At 37.0% G+C, this 21,458-nt stretch overlaps 1 protein-coding gene across 1 annotated transcript in view; it reads left to right on the plus strand.

The window, feature by feature from the left end:
- The first annotated feature begins 3,439 nt into the window (after window positions 1-3,439).
- Window positions 3,440-21,458, plus strand: part of SH3BGRL (SH3 domain binding glutamate rich protein like) — an 83,097-nt gene continuing 65,078 nt past the window's right edge. Inside the window, exon 1 of the mRNA XM_065901033.1 lies at window positions 3,440-3,709. Within this exon, the coding sequence (XP_065757105.1) occupies window positions 3,665-3,709 (45 nt within the window). The 5' untranslated portion in view covers window positions 3,440-3,664. The remainder of the gene's footprint in view (window positions 3,710-21,458) is intronic.

Below are 21,458 nucleotides of genomic sequence, written 5' to 3' on the forward strand. Positions count from 1 at the left end.
GTTTCTGTGTAGTGCTGTACTCATTCTAATGCCATTACTAGTATGAGTGCCTGGTGCATCTAAAGAGGTATGGGGCAGGGAAGTATATGTAGGAACTTACCTGCCACCTCAGCAAAGTTCCAAACGTTAGGGACTTATATCAGGAAAATCAGTGAGGGAGAAGAGGAGAGTAAAACCTGCCAAGAACTGTCCTTAGATTCCATTCTCTACAACCATGGCCATAAAGCCTCTACTCAAACCTCCCCAACCGAATTCTTGTGATTGGGAAAACATCAGCTAGTTTTTCAATGAAATCAACATTCTTTTCCTCTCAGATCAGGGCAATACTGGGTCCAAATTATAACATTATAACAATAGGCTGGAGTAACTCTCCAGTTTGCCAGCAATTGCACATCTAAGAATTTACTTTGAAAAAACTTTTAGAGATGTGGGCAAAGATTTATTGATAAATGTATACTGCAGTCCTAACTACATAGAATAATTAAAAACAAGCAATATGTTCAACAATACAGAAATGTTTAAATACATTTTGGTACATCTGTAAAATGGAATCATGTAAAGCCATTAAAATCATGTAGGATAATATTTTCTGTCCTGTGCTAAGTTTTAAAATATATTTTCTAAGTGACAAAGAGCGATTTAAAAAATAGTATGTATCTTGTAATAAATTTGAAAAATACATTCTCTCTCTCTCTTCCTCTTTACCACTTCTCTCAACCCCTCAACCCACCCTCATCTATCTATCTCTGACTAGGTTGGAAAGGCTTATGCCACCATATTAAAAGTAGTTACCTCCAGATACTACTTTTAATATAGTAGTATTACTATATTAAATAGTAATGTGGGTGATTTTTTTCTTGTCAACGTTTGTTAAGTTTTCTGCACACAGTATAAAATCATTTTATAATTTATGAAAAATATTATTTCATTAAAAAATGAATAGATTTCCTGTGGCAATTGGTCACAAATACTGTTTGAAAACCCTTGATCCATCTTCTTTAATCAGACCTTAACCTTTCCAGTTGAATTATATGAACAGATGGTTTTGGAGACTGCTCTATGAACTATTAAAATGAAGCAAAAATGACCATTCTAAAATGTACATTCCAGAGATGGTTAACTATAGTAAGGAACAAGTATAATATAACCTACAATGTTATTTTCTAGGATAAAATCATTGGTAAAGCCCCCCTGCCCCTTGTATCCCAAGTATTGTTAATAAGGACCAATAGATTTTGCTTATATATGAATTTATGGGGAAATTTTTCACTTAGGTTAATACATCTGTATTTAAAAGAAATGAAACACCAGGAATTGTCTTCCCATTTCTCAAAGTTCCTGATAAGATCCACTGGACTCATTGCTAATCCTGTCTGCCACTCAGTTTTCTGGAGATATTAATTTTGTCATATGCGTATGTAGAATACATAGAAGAGTTTTCCTTTCTTTCTCTTTATGTTTTTCATCAATTCAAAATAAACTATAGGTCCAAATAGAATATATATTGACCACTGAGAGGTGGTAGGTTAGATTATGTTATTATATGGCAAATTATGCCCATTATGCCAAATCACAACCTGAAGGAAGATTTTCCTGTTCTGTGGTCTAAGAAGCACAATAACAGTCACCCTGATGTTGACCATGGTGAGGGTGGCTAGGTCACCCTGACTTACTTCAGCCTGATCATTTGTATAAAGATTTTTATTTGCATCTAATAAAGGTAAGAGTTGGACAGATGGAGAAGGCAGAAAAGTATGACGATGTGGGGAAAAGGCAAAGAAAGGAACAGGAAGAGCCAAGGCATGGAAATGGTAATAAGTATGGTTATTGCAGTGGAGAGTCACCAATGATTATTCAAGGAAGTTAGTTTGGGGGAGCAATGGGTAAGACTGTATGGATAGTGTAGGGCCAGATTATGGTGGGAGCACTTTAGAAACATAATCTAGCAATGGAAACCTATTTTTTTTTTTCTGTGTGTGGGCCTCTCATTGTTGTGGCCTCTCCCGTGGTGGAGCACAGGCTCCGGATGCGCAGGCTCAGCGGCCATGGCTCACGGGCCCAGCCGCTCCACGGCATGTGGGATCTTCCCAGACTGGGACACGAACCCATGTTCCCTGCATCGGCAGGTGGACTCTCAACAACTGCGCCACCAGGGAAGCCCTGGAAACCTATCTTAAGTATTTCAGCCTACATTGTCTTTAGTGACACATGAAACTGATATTTTAGGAAGAAAAATAGCTAACAATTATTGAGTACTTTCCCTGTTACAGGCAGTGTATTAAAATGATATTTAAGAGGGTGGCCTTTGGAGTTGGTTGGACTTGAAGACCAATCTTAACTCTGGAATTTACTAGCTAAATAATTTTAGGAAAATTATTTTCCTGGGTTTGTTTCTTCATCTGAAAAATTGATGTGATAATATCCACCTCTTGAGGTTGTTGTATGGATCACAGAGTTTGGAGAAGGGAGAATCTGTGAACAGGGAACAGTTAGGAAGCTGTTACAATTACTGAACCTAGACAAAGATGATAAATCACTAGAATGGAGAGGGAGGACAAACTTCAAAGTAAAAGTAAAGAAGTAGGGCAGGCAACTGACACCCTTTCTCCACTCTCATTCATCTTGCAAGTTCCTTATTTCTGTTCATTTGACATAATTTGGGAAGGTGAAATTACACTTTTGAAGTATATGGTCCCTCTCTGGGCATTACCAATTGTTTGCTCATTTCCCTAGAGCTACAAATAACCATTTGCTCTCTCTGTTCACCATTTCCACGTCTCCTGCAACATATGATACAAACTCCCTTTCCACAGTCAGTTAGAAAGCAAACAAAACGTAACAGAAATCTTTCACGTTCTTACACTGTATTTTCCTTTTTTTTTTTTTTTTTTTGATTTGCAGTTTCTTCCTCCATTCTTGAGTTTGCCAGTCAATCAGGTTTCCTGCAAATTCTCACGGAAACAGGATTCCGTAATTTAACACAAAGCAAAACTCAAAAAGAAAACCAATCCTGCTGTTTCTGGGCTTTGGGAAACTTGATACTTTTCCTAAACCTTCCAAGGCAGCACTCAGTGCTTCAAGGTCCAATTCCTGCCACCAGCTAACATCAGAACAATCACTACGTAATAGGAGTCTTAAAATGCACGAGGCTTTGAGAACTTGGTCTTTATCACTAGTGTCTGGATTCAACGCAGAACTTCCTCTTTTAAAGAAGACATCTTATTTGCATACACTTCTGAGCAGGAAGTTACACGCAGAACTTTGAGTCTACATGGGAAAAGATCCTTCATTGCAATCTAATTTAATTCAACGCTCTCTCTTTCTTTTTCTTTCTCCTTTCCCTCTTCTCAGAGAGGGAATGGTCAAAAATAAATGTTTCAACAGATCTCGCGGTGCTATTCGAGATTCCCAATTTAAAAAAAAAATTTAGAAATGATGTAAACGAGCCTGTGCCTTCCGGGGTTTGGGGCTGGGACTGCCGCCCTCTGAGCCCAGTGAAAGCAGCCAAGAGAGGAGGCGGGGCTCTGGCGAGTTCCCCTTCCACCTTCCCCCACCCTTCTTTCCCAACCTCTGTAAGGCCCCTAGCTTGATTCCAGCCTTTGCTGCAGCTGCTCTCCAGGCGTTTGCAGGACTCAAGCAACTACAGCCGCTGTTCCCAACCAAGATGGTGATCCGTGTGTATATTGCATCTTCCTCTGGCTCCACGGCGGTAAGGAGGGTGGGAAGCCCACCTTTGTTGTTTTTCTACACATCAGTCTCCTGCTGCCCCAGAACCGTTAAATTGCAGAAGTTAGTCTGGCAGTTTCTCCTTCGTTAGACACCCGCATTTCCCACCCCACCCCCTTCTTCCCTTTCTTCTCTTTGTTGCATCGATTTCATTTTTCCATGGAGTTTAGCTTTGTTTGCCTAGTGATGTTAGTCCCACATTTCTTCTCTGAAGAAAAAAGAAAGCTACCGAGTTTTGGTAAATGGGAGATGGTGGTATAGGGTCTTTGGGGTTAGGTGAAGAAGTCAAGAAAGTCTCACACTGGTAAGTTTCAAGAGTGGGACATTTCACATATTTGCTGTAGGTACTGAGGCAGGGGCAGGAGTGCACATCTGTAAAGGATGTAAAACATGCTGTTAATGATGATGACTGAGTGGATGCCTACTGAGGCACTGTGATTATATTTCACAGAGTGAGACCCTTGTAATCAAATAGTTATATTTTGCCACTGTGTAGGAGGGGGTATTTAACTTCAGCCTAAAGAGTCTGTTATAACTAGACAGAATGGGAGCAGAAGTTGGGAACAATGATATAAAGTTGTGGGTTTTCTTTTTAAACAATGTAACAAGGGACCTGTTTTTCCCTTCCATATTGTCCCTTATTTTGACCTTTTCTTTTCTTTCAAAAGATGCTACTTCAAACAGTTTCTAACTGCTTCAAATACATTGAGAACTGGAAGGGAACTAACAAGTGCCTTCTTGTGTATTTGCGGATTCCAATGGTGGCTTCTTCAAATGATAGGGAAACCCTCTCTCATCCCCCATGCTCTTAATTTAGAATAACAATTTTCACCAGTTGTGGGGAGAAATAGGCTAAGCTGGGGTGAAAGCAGAGTGTATATTCATGGTAAATGAAAGTGTCTCTGTGTTTCACAGCTCAGGAGAAAAGCCAACAGTGGCAAGAGCAGATGTGTGGGATCAGAATGTAGAATGTATGAACCCCCTCCCTCTTCTGAGCTTCAGAGCAGCAGCTATCCCATGTTTTCTGTTGTTGTGTTTTTGTTTTTGTTTCGTTTACCCCCTAAGAGGGTTTGGAATAGAACTGAAAGTTGTGTGAAATCACAAGGAGCTTGAACCTTCAACTTGTCTTCTCTGGCTACCACTTGTGGGTGTGTTTAGACAGTTTTGAAATAGAATACTTAAAGTTACACTTTTGGAGCAAGTTTAGGTTGGAAAAAATAAAACTTTTTATATTGTCTTTGAACTTCACTTTATGAGCCTCTTGCCTTATTATTTTCCATATATATTATGATATTTAAAATAATGTTAAAGCTGCCCAGGGTCTCAATTCCAATAAAATAATTGTAAAATTTAAAACATCAGCTTAATACCTTTAGTTAAATCCCTAATTAGGTTGGGCAGATCAGCAAGCTAGTTTTGGTGATTTCACTTTGGGTGACATGCAGTTTCAGTACTGCTATTTATTCTTTGCTTTCTTGCTCTTCTACCCCTCCCTGAAAAGCAGATTCAAGATGAAACACCTTTCAGAATTTCTATTCAAATAAGAACAACTATACCTCTCTCTTTGTTAAGACTTAAGTTTCTTAGGGCCTTAAAAATGACTACTGTCTCCTACTATGTACATTATTAGATTCCATTGTTGAAGACTATGCAAATAAGAAATATTTATGCTTTTTTTGTTTTGTTTCAATTGTTTTTCTTATGGGTAATTATAAATTTGTTTGTTGTTGCAGTAATTATAGTTCCTATGAACCTGATATCAAAATTCTACTGCATATTGCCAAAATAAATTCTTATTGTATTATAATCTTATAGTACTTTTAAATAATATTAAAACAGGATAAAATGAGTATACTTCAGAAGAGCTCCTTTGTAACATAAATGGGGACTCTTCAGCTTGGAATACTAAGGTTTTTTTTCCTTTAAGAAAGCTGTCATGTTGTTTTTAACATACGGTTTAGAAATTTTGGGTCAAACATCCTAACACGAATCCAGCAATTGTACAATGTGAGATGCTTCTATAAGTGACTAAGCATAGTTTTCTGAAGAGCATTTAAAAGAAAGCTTTTGGTTTTGGATTGTGAATCTTTGACTATTTTCTTACTCCTGCTAGTGATTTTCATAAAAATAACCAATACTAGATGTTGTATCAGGCAAGGGAGGATCTATGATGATTGTAACTTAGTGTGACCTTAAGACTCCCTTTCCTTCATAGACCAATTAAAAAAAAAAAAAACTTTTCAAACTTGTACTCAACTCTGCCCTAATACAGAGGTATAGCACTTGCTTCTCAAAAGTTTATAAATGAGGGCTTCCCTGGTGGCGCAGTGGTTGAGAGTCCGCCTGCTGATGCAGGGGACACGGGTTCGTGCCCCTGTCCGGGGAGATCCTACATGCCGCGGAGCGGCTGGGCCCGTGAGCCATGGCCGCTGAGCCTGCGCCTCCGGAGCCTGTGCTCCGCAACGGGAGAGGCCACAGCAGTGAGAGGCCCACGGACTGCAAAAAAAAAAAAAAGGTTAGAGATGAAAGCAGGTATATTGGGTTTTCTTGTTTTTTTTTTTTTTTTTTTTTCTGCCTCTCCCGTTGCGGAAGACAGGCTCTGGATGCGCAGGCTCAGCGGCCATGGCTCACGGGCCCAGCCGCTCCCGGGGCATGTGGGATCTTCCCAGACCGGGGCACAAACCCGTGTCCCCTGCATCGGCAGGCGGACTCTCAACTATTGCGCCACCAAGGAAGCCCAAGGTACATTAGTTTTTGCAATGGATTTCTTGATAGTAGCCATAATAGTGTTAGTAAGTAGGAACACTTAAGTGTGTCGGGTAGAATCTCAGTTTTTCTTGGCAATTTCTAGTCCTATGAGTTAGATACTATGATTATCTCTATTTTCAGGATAAGGAAATACAGGTTTAGAGAGGTTAAACAACTTTCTCAAGGTCACACAAATAGTAAGCCACAGAGCTTGAATTCAACACAAGCTGTTTGAATCCAAATGACATATGTTTAAAGAAATACATCGTCCCAGTGATGCATGACAGCTAGGAGGCATGCAGAGATAAATGTGAACATGAGATGAGAGGTACAGAAGGGAGTAAGTCCTGTAAGTGGAATTGCTTGGGCATATACATACAGGAGAATAGAAAAATGAGGAGCTAGTGTAGAGGAGGGTTAGCATGTCTAAAGGTGAATGTCAGTAAGTAGGCTTAATTCACTGAAGGCCAGGAAGATAGAGAAGATGCAGATTTGGAACTGGTCTAGTATAGGTCAAGGTGAAAATTCAGGTCTTAATACTTTTTTTTTTTTATGAAAACCATTTAGCAAGAATGCACCTCCCAAGTTTGTCAGTAGGAAGTGATTTCTGCCTGTTCAAAACTGTTTGTGCATGTTTTGACCTATTGTAACAAAATAATATATGCCATATTTTTTCCTCAATATTGTAATGTCCTGTAAGTTTGCATTTAATGGAAAAAGACTAGTAAGCACAGAACCTATAATAAACTTAATAAATTTCAATAACTTTTAACAAAAATCAACATTGGCCTTTGATCAGGATTGTTAAAGAGATGATAGCTTGGAGAATTATAACTGGTTTGGAGTTTTCTTCCCATACTTCTTTTCCTCAGATCCATAATAATCTGCATTTCACAGTCTCTATGCATTTTAGATGTGCTTGGTGTAGAAATTTTAAGATTGTGGTAGATAGATAGATTGTAGATTTCTGAGGGTATTGTTTATGGTCTAACTTTTGTAAAATGATCTCTTTTATGACTGCTAAAACATAAACTAGTTGTAGCTTGGATTGTCCATATAGTAAATTAAATATATGTGATTTCCCTCTGTGGTGTTATTCTGTGCACGAGTTATAGAAACAAGCAAATAAAATGAACACTTGCGATTGCCAAATCATTAGTCACTAGGCAGTATTTTCTTCACTGGGATAATATGGATGTAGAACAACAAGCCACAGTTCTTCATCTATATGATCCAAAAGTAATTGCATTTAGGTGAAGAGTATTTTGCTCCTCTGTCTCTTTTTTTTTTCATGGGAAGGCATTTTATTTTAAATATGACAGTGTGTATATGTCAATCCCAAACTCCCAATCTATTCCCCCCCCACATCCCCCCTGGTAACCATAGTTTATTCTCTAAGTCTGTGAGTCTGTTTCTGTTTTGTAAATAAGCTCATTTGTATCATTTGTTTTGATTCTGCATATAAACAATATCATATGATATTTGTATTTCTCTGTCTGACTTACTTCACTTAGTATGATAATCTCCAGGTGCATCCATGTTGCTGCAAATGGCATTATTTCATTCTTTTTAATGGCTGGGTATTATTCCATTATATATATATATATATACCACATCTTATTTATCCATTAATCTGTCGATGGACATTTAGGTTGCTTCCCTGTCTTGGCTATTGTAACAGTGCTGCAGTGAACATTGGGGTGCATGTATCCTTTCCAACCATGTTTTTCTCTGGATATATGCCCAGGAGTGTGATTGCTGAATCATATGGTAGCTCTATTTTTAGTTTTTTAATGAAACGCCATACTGTTCTCCATGCTCGCTGTACTAATTTACATTCCCACCAACAGTGCAGATTTCCCTTTTCTCTACACCCTCTCCAGCATTTATCGTTTGCAGACTTTTTGATGATGGCCATTCTAACTGGTGTGATGTGATATCTCAATGCAGTTTCGATTTGCATTTCTCTAATAATTAGCAATGTTGAGTGTCTTTACATGCGCCTCTTGGCCATCTGTGTGTCTTCTTTGTAGAAATGTCTCTTTAGGTCTTCTGCATATTTTTGATTGGGTTATTTGTTTTATTTTTGATATTGAGCTTCATGAGCTGTTTGTAAATTTTGGAGATTAATCCCTTGTCAGTTGCTTTGTTTTCAAATATTTTCTCCCATTCTGTGGGTTGTCTTTTCATTTTGTTTATGGTTTCCTTTGCTGTGCAAAAGCTTTGGGGTTTATTTAGGTCCCATTTGTTTATTTTTGTTTTCATTTCCATTACTCTGGGAGATAGATCAAAAAAGAGCTTGCTGTGATTTATATCAAAGAGTGTACTGCCTATGTTTTCCTCTAAGAGTTTTATAGTGTCTGGTCTTACATTTAGGTCTTTAATCCATTTTGAGGTTTTTTTTGTGTGTCTGGTGTTAAAGAATATTCTAATTTCATTTTTTTATATGTAGCTGTTCAGTTTTCCCAGCACCATTTACTGAAGAAACTGTCTTTCTTCTATTTTATAGTCTTGTCTCCTTTGTCATAGATTAATTGCCATAGTTATGTGGGTTTATTTCTGGGTTGTCTATCTTGTTCCATTGAGCTATAATTCTGTTTTTGTGCCAGTACCATACTGCTCTGATGACTGTAGCTTTGTAGTATAGTCTGAAGTCATGGAGCCTGATTCCTCCAGCTCTGTTTTTCTTTCTCAAGATTGCTTTGGGGCTTCCCTGGTGGTGCAGTTGTTGGGAGTCCACCTGCCGATGCAGGGGACATGGGTTCACGCCCTGGTCCAGGAAGATCCCACATGCCGCAGAGCGGCTGGGCCCATGAGCCATGACCACTGAGCCTGCGTGTCCAGAGCCTGTGCTCCACAATGGGAGAGGCCACAACAGTGAGAGGCCCACATACTGCAAAAAAAAAAAACACAAAAAACAAAAAACAAAAAAGATTGCTTTGGTTACTTGGGGTCGTTCGTGTCTCCATACAAATTTTAAGATTTTTTTGTTCTAGTTCTATGAAGAATGCCATTGATAATTTGATAGAGATTGCACTGAATCTGTAGATTGCCTTGTGTAGTATAGTCATTTTGACAATACTGATTCTTACAATCCAAGGACATGGTATATATTTCCATCTGTCTGTGTTGTCTTTGATTTCTTTCATCAGCATCTTATAGTTTTTGGAGTACAGGTCTTTTGTCTCCTTAGGTAGGTATATTCCTAAGTTTGTTATTTTTTTTTGATGTGATGGTAAATGGTATTGTTTCTTTAATTTCTCTCTCTGATCTTTCATTGTTAGTGTATATAAATGCAACAGATGTCTGTATTAATTTTGTATCCTGCAACTTTACTGAATTCATTGATGAGCTCTAGGAATTTTCTGGTAGCATCTTTAGGATTTTCTGTGTACAGTATCATGTTGTCTGCAAACAACGACAGTTTTTCTTCTTTTCCAACTTGAATTCCTTTTATTTCTTTTTCTTCTGTGATTGCCATAGCTAGGACTTCCAAAACTATGTTGAAAAAAGTGGCTAGAGTGGACATCCTTGTCTTGTTCCTGATCTTAGAGGAAATGCTTTCAGCTTTTCACCATTGAGTATGATGTTAGCTGTAGGTTTGTCACATATGGTAGCTTCTCTGTCTCTGTATTTATAAATTGAACATCAATTTGATGTATGCTATGGTCTTTTTCGTAGCTGCCAAGGTTTGTTTGAATGCTGTGTAAAGGTATTCATAAACTAAGAGAAAAATTAGAAACTCTTCATGAGATGACTGTTTGGATATGCTTTTTGGATGCCCTGAACAATGGAAAATGGGAGCTCTCCGTGGCAAATGCGGGAACTCAAGATCATTGCCTTCAGATTGGTGCCCTATATTTGGTGACTGATTTCCTTAAACACACAGCAACAATGGCAAAGCCTTTGGAATACTTTGGTCCAATTTAAAGAGGCTTGGGAAACAGTTATCAATGATGGTGATTATATGGTACTTGAAAGTAGAATGGTTATAAGAAAGAATATATTGCAGAAGGGTAGTAAAAGTTTCCTAATCTGGTAGGATAAAGGGATAAAATAGGTTCATTTTCGCTCAAAGACTAGTTACTCTATTGAGGAAAGGGTTTTGATCAATAAACCATAAGGTCAACCCTCCCCCTAGGTTGAGCTGGAAAAAAAAGATTGAAGCCCCAGACACAATCAGTTAGAATGTTCTAATTCTCTGTAGTTAATCTCTAAATTCTTTTCTAAAATATATATTGTGCCATAAAACATATATCTTTTACAGGAATATTTTCTGCTTTAATTGAATTTTCAAGGGTGAATGTTGTGTTTCATTTCTTACCGATAAAATTAAACAGGTTGACAATTTGTTGATGACTGTCTGACGATATGTTTGCTTTCAGCTCTAATTTTCAACCCACCAGAAAACCTTTTAAACCCAGTACTTAATTACTTCCTCTGATGCAGACCAAAATTAAACAAACATATGTTTAGAGAGAAGGGGCAGCTCATTTATGATGACTATTTTTATTAATATGAGAGCAAAGCTGACTTTTCACACTTGGTCAATAGAGAAGAATTCTAAGCAAGGGGATTATTTTCTAGCTCAGTCCCTCACATTCTGGCTTTATTAGTTTGTTTGAACTGTTTTAGGTTGCCAGAACATCAGGCAAAAGTTAAATATAAACTGTAAAATATCACGACCAATTAAAAAATTATATATTTAATAGTATTCAGTGTTAGTGATGCTAGATTTTTGTTTCATTACTTTTCATTAATGTGACTAATCAAGATTTGACTTTAGTAATAGTAAAGCCTAACATTTATTTATGCATTGTGTATGTCAGGCACTGTACCCAGTGCTTTACATACTTTATTTCAATTAGTTTAATACTTGTGATAACATTTTGAGGTAAGTACTAGTAATAGATCCATTTCATGTAAGTGGAAGGGATATCTCTAAGACCCAGAAACTAGGTACATTGCTCAAGATAAAACAGTTACAAATGGCAGAACTGGGATTAGAACCCAGGTTGTTCTGACTCCAGAACTGGCTCCTAAACACTGTGCTATTTACACTCCCTTTTAGAGTAGAGATATTGGACAGAAATTGTGTCAATAATACATTAAAATCTTATCATGTGATTGGGAATCTATAACTGCCATTTAATAACTGGATGATGCCTGAAAAGAAAGAGAAAGACTGGATGATGCCTAACTAGGCAAATGTGTCTTCATCCATAATCTGCATGTGAGAGTTAGGTGAAAGTGAGGGAGATAGGTTAGTAGCAACATTTTCATATACAATTTAGTTCTTTTTAAAATAAAATTGCCTAACCAAGGGCACATTTTTAAATAGCATTTGTGACACATATTGAACTTTTATGACTTTGGTTCTCTTCCCTGAAAACTATCTTTGTGTGGTTATAGACCAGCATAATTAAAATGTGGCTTTTTATGATTCTATAAATCTGAATTGATCAAGAAAGCAGTACATCTATGGCTTGTAAACTCTGGTTCTGGACTCTAGTCTTTGAGTTCTGTTCTTTCTGCTTAGTCCTTTCTGGAAATAAGACCCTATCATAGAGTTAGAGCAGAGCCAGTTTTGCTGAGGGGATTTCCAGCAGTGAGTCAAGACAAAAAGAACTTCACCTTTTAGACACCGGAGAAAGTTCATCCCAGTTAAGAGTTACAACATGGGAAAATTTTGTCTGTTTGTTTCGCCACTACTCAGCCAATTGTTTTACCATTAGTGCAGCATATTTCTCAACACTGAAATTAAAACAGTAAATATATATTTAATAATGGCTGTATTTTATGAGAAACCATTCTATCCAGTGTGATTTGGAAGCAAGATGAGTGTAGACAAGTACTTAATATGTTAAAAATATGATAAAACATTGCACTTTAATTTCTCATGCAAATAATTTGTCAGCTTTAGTTGATAATAATAACAGCTATCATTCTTTGAGCTCTTAAAATGTGCCAGGCATAGTGGTAAGAACTTTAGGTGTGTTATTTAATTCTTGTGACAACCCAATTACGACAGTATTCCTATTATGTCCATTATTTTCTTCCTTTTTTTCATTCTTTTTTATTGTGATATAGTTGGTTTACAATATTATATGTTTCAGGTGTACAACTAGTGATTCACAGTTTTTAAAGGTTGTGCTCCATTTATAGTTAATATAAAATATTGGCTATATTCCGTGTGCTGTACAATATATCCTTGTAGCTTATACATTTTACACATAGTAGTTTGCACCTCTTAATCGCCTGTTATTTTGCCTATTTTTAGGAAGAGGAAACAGGCTCAGAGAGCTAGCAATGTCAGAGAGCTAGCAAAGCACCCCTCGTGTCTGTCTGATTCCAGAGCCCATAATCTTAACCTTTATGCAGTTCTGCCTACTGAGTGTTATTTATTCATTACCCAGCATGAATGTAGCTATGAAACTACTTTAAAAGTCATTGTAAAATTGCTTTTCTTCTGAACTTGGAAAATCATGAAAAGTACTTCTTAATTGGTCTATAGCAGTACCAAGAATAATTCTAGTGGCCTGTTACATCATGTAAAAAACTTAAAATTCTTTAGAGCAGACAATTAAAGTCATAATAGCTTAGTGTATATGATTAGTTAGATTGCAGAACATGTACTTTTATCCCAATATAAGAAAATTACCTTGTGTAAGGCAGTCTAACTAAAAGTAGATAAGACACATTGGTTGGGGAAGGGAATTTAAGTTTTTAACTAGAGCATGTAGATTTAGGGTGAGGTATGCGTTATGTCCTGTTGTCTGTGTGATTTGAGTACATCACTAAACCTTTCTTTGTTTCTCATTACCCTAACAAGTGAAATATAAATGACATAAAATTAAGAGTATTATGGAAGAAAACTTCTGCAAGTATCGTCATTGGAAATCTATTACTGAAAATTGTAGAACCTGATCTCATACTTTCAGAAATTTAAACATAATTAATTGGTCTTGCACATCAACTAAATATTTTGAACTCAAAAAATGGAAGTGGTTGGGGTGAAGATTTTTCAATGAGTTTCTACTTAAAAAATTTAGAAATAAATGTCTTAACTTAAATCTTCAGAGCAATATTGAGAGGGCACTCAGGCGTGGTGGTGGTGATATAGAGACTGGGCCAGGCAATAAGACAAACACCTGGTGAGTTTTTTAACATCTTAATTGGAGTATAATTGCTTTACAATAGTGTGTTAGATTCCGCTGTATAACAAAGTGAATCAGCTATATATATACATACAACCCCATATCTCCTCCATCATGCATCTCCCTCCCACACTCCCTATCCCATGCCTCTAGGTGGACAAAAAGCACCAAGCTGATCTCCCTGTGCTATGCGGTTGCTTCCCACTAGCTATCTATTTTACATTTGATAGTGTATATATGTCCATGCCACCCCCTCACTTTGTCCCAGCTTACACATCCCCCTCCCCGTGTCCTCAAGTCCATTCTCTATGTCTGCGTATTTATTCCTGTCCTGCCCATAGGCTCTTCAGAACCATTTTTTTTTTTAGATTCCATATATATGTGTTAGCATATGGTATTTGTTTTTCTCTTCCAGACTTACTTCACTCTGTATGACAGACTCTAGGTCCATCCACCTCACTACAAATAACTCAATTTTGTTTCTTTTAATGGCTGAGTAATATTCCATTGTATATATGTGCCACATCTTCTTTATCCATTCATCTGTTGACGAACTCTTAGGTTACTTCCATGTCCTGGCTATTGTAAATAGAGCTGCAATTAACATTGTGGTACATGACTCTTCTTTGTTGTTTAATTAATTAATATATTTTTGGCTGTGTTGGGTCTTTGTTTCTGTGTGAGGGCTTTCTCTAGTTGTGGCAAGCAGGGGCCACTCTTCATCACATTGTGCAGGTCTCTCACTGTCGCGGCCTCTCTTGTTGTGGAGCACAGGCTCCAGATGTGTAGGCTCAGTAGTTGTGGCTCACGGGCCCAGTTGCTCTGCAGCATGTGGGATCTTCCCGGACCAGGGCTGGAACCTGTGTCCCCTGCATTGGCAGGCAGATTCTCAAGCACTGCACTACCAGGGAAGCCCTACATGACTCTTTTTGAATTATGGTTTTCTCAGGGTATGTGCCCAGAAGTGGGATTCCTGGGTCGTATGGTAGTTCTATTTTTAGTTTTCTGAGGAACCTCCATACTGTTCTCCATAGTGGCTTTATCAATTTATATTCCCACTGAAAGTGCAAGAGGGTTCCCTTTTCTCCATACACTCTCCAGCATTTATTCTTTGTAGATTTTTTGATGATGCCCATTCTTACTGGTGTGAGGTGCTACCACATAGAGGTTTGACTTGCATTTCTATAATGATTAGTGATGATGAGCATCCTTTCATGGGTTTGTTGATAATCTGTATATCTTCTTTGGATAAATGTCTATTTAGGTCCTCTGCCCACTTTTGGATTGGGTTGTTTGTTTTTTAGATATTGAGCTGCATGAGCTGCTTATAAATTTTGGAGATTATTCCTTTGTCAGTTGCTTCATTTGCAAATATTTTCTCCCATTCTGAGGGTTGTCTTTTTGTCTTGTTTATGGTTTCCTTTGCTATGCAAAAATTTTTAAGTTTGATTAGGTCCCATTTGTTTATTTTTGTTTTTATTTCCATTTCTCTCAGAGGTGGGTCAAAAAGGATCTTGCTGTGATATGTCATGGAATGTTCTGCCTATGTTTTCTTCTAAGTGTTTTATAGTGTCTGGCCTTACATTTTGGGCTTTAACCCATTTGAATTTATTTTTGTGTATGGTATTAGGGAGTGTTCTAATTTCATTCCTTTACATGTAGCTATCCAGTTTTCCAAGCACCACTTATTGAAGAGGCTGTCTTTTCTCCATTGTATATTCTTGCCTCCTTTATCAAAGATAAGGTGACCATTGGTTCATGGGTTTATCTCTGGGCTTTCTATCCTGTTCCATTGATCTATCTTTCTGTTTTATTGCCAGTACCATACTGTCTGGATTACTGTAACTTTGTAGTATATTCTTAAATCGGGAAGCCTGATTCCTCCAATTCCGTTTCTCTTTCTCAAGATTGCTTTGGCTATTAGGGGTCTTTTGTGTTTCCATACAAATTGTGAAATATTTTGTTCTGGTTCTGTGAAAAATTCCATTGGTGATAGGGATTGCATTGAATCTGTAGACTGCTTTGGGTAGTAGAGTCATTTTCACAATGTTGATTCTTCCAATCCAAGAACATGGTATATCTCCCCATCTGTTTGTATCATCTTTAATTTCTTTCATCCGTGTCTTATAGTTTTCTGCATACAGGTCATTTGTCTCCTTAGGTAAGTTTATTTCTAGGTATTATATTCTTTTTGTTGCAGTGGTACATGGGAGTGTTTCCTTAATATCTTTTTCGGATTTTTCATCATTAGTGTGTAGAGATGCAAGAGCTTTCTGTGCATTAATTTTGTATCCTGCTACTTTACCCAATTCATTGATTAGCCCTAGTAGTTTTCCGGTAGCATCTTTAGGATTCTCTATATATAGTATCATGTCATCTGCAAACAGTGACAGCTTTACTTCTTCTTTTCCAGTTTGGATTTCTTTATTTCTTTTTCTTCTCTGATTGCTGTGGCTAAAACTTCCAAAACTATGTTGACTAACAGTAGTGAGAGTGGACAACATTTTTTTGCTCCTGATCTTAGAGGAAATGGTTTCAGTTTTTCACCATTGAGGATGATGTTGGCTGCGGGTTTGTCATATTTGCCCTTTATTATGTTGAGGTAAGTTCCCTCTATGCCTACTTTCTGGAGGGTTTTTATCATAAATGGTGTTGAATTTTGTCAAAAGCTTTTTCTGCATCTATTGAGATGATCATATGGTTTTTCTCCTTCAATTTTTAATATGGCTTATCACATTGATTTATTTGCATATATTGAAGAATCCTTGCGTTCCTGGGGTAAACCCCACTTGATCTTGGTGTATGATCCTTTCAATGTGCTGTTGGTTTCTGTTTGCTGGTATTTAGTGGAGGATTTTTGCATCCATGTTCTTTATTGATATGGGCCTGTAATTTTCTTGTTTTGTGGCATCTGTCTGGTTTTGGTGTCAGGGTGATAGTGGCCTCATAGAATGTGTTTGGGAGTGTTCCTCCCTCTGCTATATTTTGGAAGAGTTTGAGAAGGATAGGGGTTAGTTGTTCTCTAAATGTTGATAGAATTCACCTGTGAAGCCATCTTGTCCTCGGCTTTTTTTGTTGGAAGATTTTAAATCACTGTTTCAATTTCAGTGCTTGTGATTGGTCTGTTTATATTTTCTATTATTTTTTCCTTGTTCAGTCTGAGAAGGTTGTGCTTGTCTAAGATTTTTTCCATTTCTTCCAGGTTGTCCATTTTATTGGCATATAGTTGCTTGTAGTAATTTCTCATGATCCTTTGTATTTCTGCAGTGTCAGTTGTTACTTCTCCTTTTCATTTCTAATTCTATTGATTTGAATCTCCTCCCTTTTTTAATCAATGAGTCTGGCTAATGGTTTATCAATTTTGTTTATCTTCTCAAAGAACCAGCATTTAGTTTTATTGATTTTTGCTATTGTTTCCTTCATTTCTTTTTCATTTATTTCTGATCTGATCTTTATGATTTCTTTCCTTCTGCTAACATTGGGGTTTTTTGTTCTTTTTTCTCTTATTGCTTTACGTGTAAAGTTAGATGGTTTATTTGAGATGTTTCTTTTTTCTTGAGGTAGGATTGTACTGCTATAAACATCCCTTTTAGAACTACTTTTGCTGCATCCCTTAAGTTTTGGTTCATAACGTCTTCATTGTCATATGTTTCTTGGAATTTTTTGATTTCCTCTTTGAGTTCTTCAGTGATCTCTTGGTTATTTAGTAGTGTAATGTTTAGCCTCCTTGTGTTTGTATTTTTACACATTTTTCCCTCTAATTGATACATAGTCTCAGAGCATTGTGGTTGAAAAAGATACTTGATACAGTTTCAATGTTCTTACATTTACCAAGGGTTGATTTGTGACCCAAGGTATGATCTGTCCTGGAAAATGTTCCATGAGCACTTGAGAAGAAAGTGTAATCTGCTGTTTCTGGTTGAAATGTCATATAAATATCAATTAAGTTCATCTTGTTCAATGTATCATTTAAAGCTTGTGTTTCCTTACTTAATTTCATTTTGGATGATCTGTCCATTGGTGAAAATGGGGTGTTAAAGTCCCCTACTATGATTGTGTTCCTGTTGATTTCCCCTTTTATGGCTGTTAGCATTTGCCTTATATATTGATGTGCTCCCATGTTGGGTGTGTAATATTTAAAATTATTATATCTTCTTCTTGTATTGATCCCTTGACCATTATGTAGTGTCCTATTTTGTCTCTTGTAATAGTCTTTATTTTAAAGTCTATTTTGTCTGATATGTGAACTGCTACGCTATCTTTCTTTTGATTTCCATTTGCATGGAATATCTTTTTTCCATCCCCTCACTTTCAATCTGTATGTGTCCCTAGGTCTGAAGTGTGTTTCTTGTTTTTGTATCCATTCATCCAGTCTATGTCTTTTGTTGGGAGCATTTAATCCACTTACATTTACGGTTATTATCAATATGTATGTTTCTATTACTATTTTCTTAATTGTTTTGTATTTGTTATTTTAGATATTTTCCTTCTCTTTTGTTTTCTGCCTAGAGAAGTTCCCTTAGCATTTGTTGTAAAGCTTGTTTGGTGGTGCTGAATTCTTTTAGCTTTTGCTTGTCTGTAAAGTTTTTAATTTCTCTGTCAAATCTGAATGAGATCCTTCCAGGGTAGAGTAGTTTTGGTTGTAGATTTTTCCCTTTCATCACTTTAAATATGTCCTGCCACTCCCACTCATTTCTGGCTGGCAGAGTTTCTGCTGAAGAATCAGCTGTTAACCTTATGGGGATTCCCTTGTATGTTATTTGTTGTTTTTCCCTTGCTGCTTTTAATATTTATGCTTTGTATTTAATTTTTGATACTTTGAATAATATGCATCTTGGTGTGTTTCTCCTTGGATTTATCCTGTATGGCACTCTCTGTGCTTCCTGGACTTGAATGACCATTTCCTTTCCCATATAGTTTCCTATTTTCAACTATAATATCTTCAAATATTTTTTCAGTCCCTTTATTTTTCTCTTCTTCTTCTGGAACCCCTATAATTCGCATGTTGGTGTGTTTAATATTGTCCTAGAGGTCTTTGAGATTGTCCTTAATGCTTTTCATTCTTTTTTCTTTTTTCTGCTCTGCAGTAGTTATTTCCATTATTTTATCCTTCAGGTCACTTATCCATTCTTCTGTCTCAGTTATTCAGCTATTGATTCCTTCTAGAGAATTTTTAATTTCATTTAGTATGTTGTTCATCATTGTTTGTTTACTCTTTAGTTATTTTAGGTCCTTGTTAAATGTTTCTTGTATTTTCTCCATTCTATTTTGGATCATCTTTACTATCATTACTCTGAATTCTTTTTCAAGTAGACTACCTAGTTCTTTTACATTTGGTTGGTCTGGTGAGTTTTTACCTTGCTCCTTCATCTGCTATGTATTTTTCTGTCTTCTCAGTTTGCTTAAGTTACTGTTCTTGGGTTCTCTGTGTCGCAGGCTGCAGGTTCTTAGTTCCCGTTGTTTTTTGTGTGTGCTCCCAGTGGGTAAGGTTGGTTCCGTGGGTTCCATAGGCTTTCTGGTGGAGGGGACTGGTGCCTGTATTCTGGTGGATGAGGCTGGATCTTGTCTTTCTCGTGGGCAGGACCACGTCCAGTGGTTTGTTTTGGGGTGTCTATGACCCTATTATGATTTTAGGCAGCCTCTCTGCTAATGGTTGGGGTTGTGTTCCTGTCTTGTGAGTTGTTTGGCATAGGGTGTCCAGCACTTTAGCTTGCTGGTCATTGAGTGGAACCGGGTCTTAGTGTTGAGGTGGAAATTTCTGGGAAAGCATTTGCCCTTTGATATTACATGAGACCAGGAGGTCTCTGGTGGACCAATGTTCTGAACTCGGCTCTCCCACCTCAGAGGGTCAGACCTGACACCTGGCCAGAACACCAAGACTGTTTCAGCCACATGGCTGGGAAGTAAAGTGAGAAAAAGAAAGAAGAAAGAAAGAAAGAAAAGAAAGAAAGAAAGGAAGGAAGGAAGGAAGGAAGGAAGGAAGGAAGGAAGAGAAAGAAAGAAAGAAAGATAAATTAATAAAATAAAATAATATTATTAAAATAAAAAAATATTTAAAATTAAAAATGAAAAAAACTAATAAAAAAAGAGAGAAAGAAAAAAGAAAGCAACCAAAGCAAAAAACAAATTCACCAGTGATAACAAGTGCTAAAAAACATACTACAAAAAAACAAAATGAACAAAAAAAAGGACAGTCAGAACCCTAGGACAAATGGCAAAAGCAAAGCTATACAGACAAAATCACACAAAGAAACATACACATACACACTCACAAAAAGAGAAAAAAGGGAAAAATAGATAGATATATAGATAGATAAAAAAGAAAGAGATCAACCATATCTATTAAAGAAATCTACCAATGATAATAAGCTCTATATGCTAAACTAAGATAAACATAAAACCAGAAACAAATTAGAAGCAGAATGCTAACCCCAAATCTACAGTTGCTCCCAGAGTCCACCACTTCAACTTTGGGATGATTCGTTGTCTATTCAGGTATTCCACAGATGCAGGGTACATCAAGTTAATTGTGGAGATTTAATCTGCTGCTCCTGAGGCTGCTGCGAGAAATTTCCCTTTCTCTTCTTTGTTCACATTGCTCCTGGGTTTCAGCTTTGGGTTTGGCCCCCCTCTGCATGTAGGTCGCCTGAGGGCATCTTTTGGGAAGTTTGAGGTCTTCTGCCAGAATTCAGTTGGTGTTCTGTAGGAATTGTTCCACATGTAGATGTAGTTTTGATGTATTTGTGGGGAGGAAGGTGATCTCCATCACTTACTCCTCCACTGTCTTGAAGGTGCCCCCACACCTGGTGAGTTTTAAAGGGTATAAGTAGGAAGTGTGACAAGATCCAGAATAAGGCCAATTCTATACCAGACTTGGAGTTTATGTGATTTTTTAAAAAAGAAGTTGTTGAAAGGCAAATATAAAAATATTGTAGGATAATGTGACTAAACATTTACTTTTGTCCAGTTGCATTAGGACTTATCATTATACTTTGAAGTTCAAATTGAAGAATGATTTTTGTTTGGTATGTATTTGTATCCCTTTTATTGTATGGTTATGATCAGGGTCTGCATGGGGGCTTAAGAGAGGTGTATGCATATATCTGTCTTGGCATTTAGTCTGACTCTACCAAAAAGTTGACCTTGAACTAAAGCTACACATCCCAGTGGATCCTTACACTGCCCAAATGTCAGGGACTGTGTGGGGGAGGTCCCACCAACCACAGAGCATGTATGTTCTTTCAGAAATTTGGTGACTCTAGATTTCATGAAAAGTGATGTACCATGTGATGTTTTGAAACACAAAGCATCTAACACAATATTATCTAAATAATTCATGTCTGGTTACCTAAGTAGATTTACTATAAATCAATATCTAATTACTTTTTGAAAATCATTCATTTACAGAGATGGATTTTAGTTTTTCACTGCATAGCGTGGTTGAATAGAGAAGTATTAGAACTGTACTTTCAGGTTAATGTATAAAACTAGGGTCACAGTGCGTAAATGTCTTATTGCTTGGAATATATAGAGAACATCTAAAAGGGGGCTATCATTATAATAATTAAATTCCATATTGTGCAACAGCTTATGTTAAGAGATTCTGTGGGAAGAAAATTGCATAACCTGAACTTTTGGGTTGTCAAAACATGTATCTCTCCAGTAAGCAATTAAAAGGAAAGGGAGTTAGACAATTTCCTAATGAGTGAGATAATTATGACATAATTCTATACCCATGTTTGCAAAAGGACCACCATTTGATGTCCTTATAAGGCTTCGTGAAAATATTTGAAGTTGCAATGGTGGACATTAATTTATGTGTCTATT

Source organism: Phocoena phocoena, chromosome X (genome assembly GCF_963924675.1).
Source record: "Phocoena phocoena chromosome X, mPhoPho1.1, whole genome shotgun sequence".
In the NCBI taxonomy this organism is placed as follows: domain Eukaryota; kingdom Metazoa; phylum Chordata; class Mammalia; order Artiodactyla; family Phocoenidae; genus Phocoena; species Phocoena phocoena.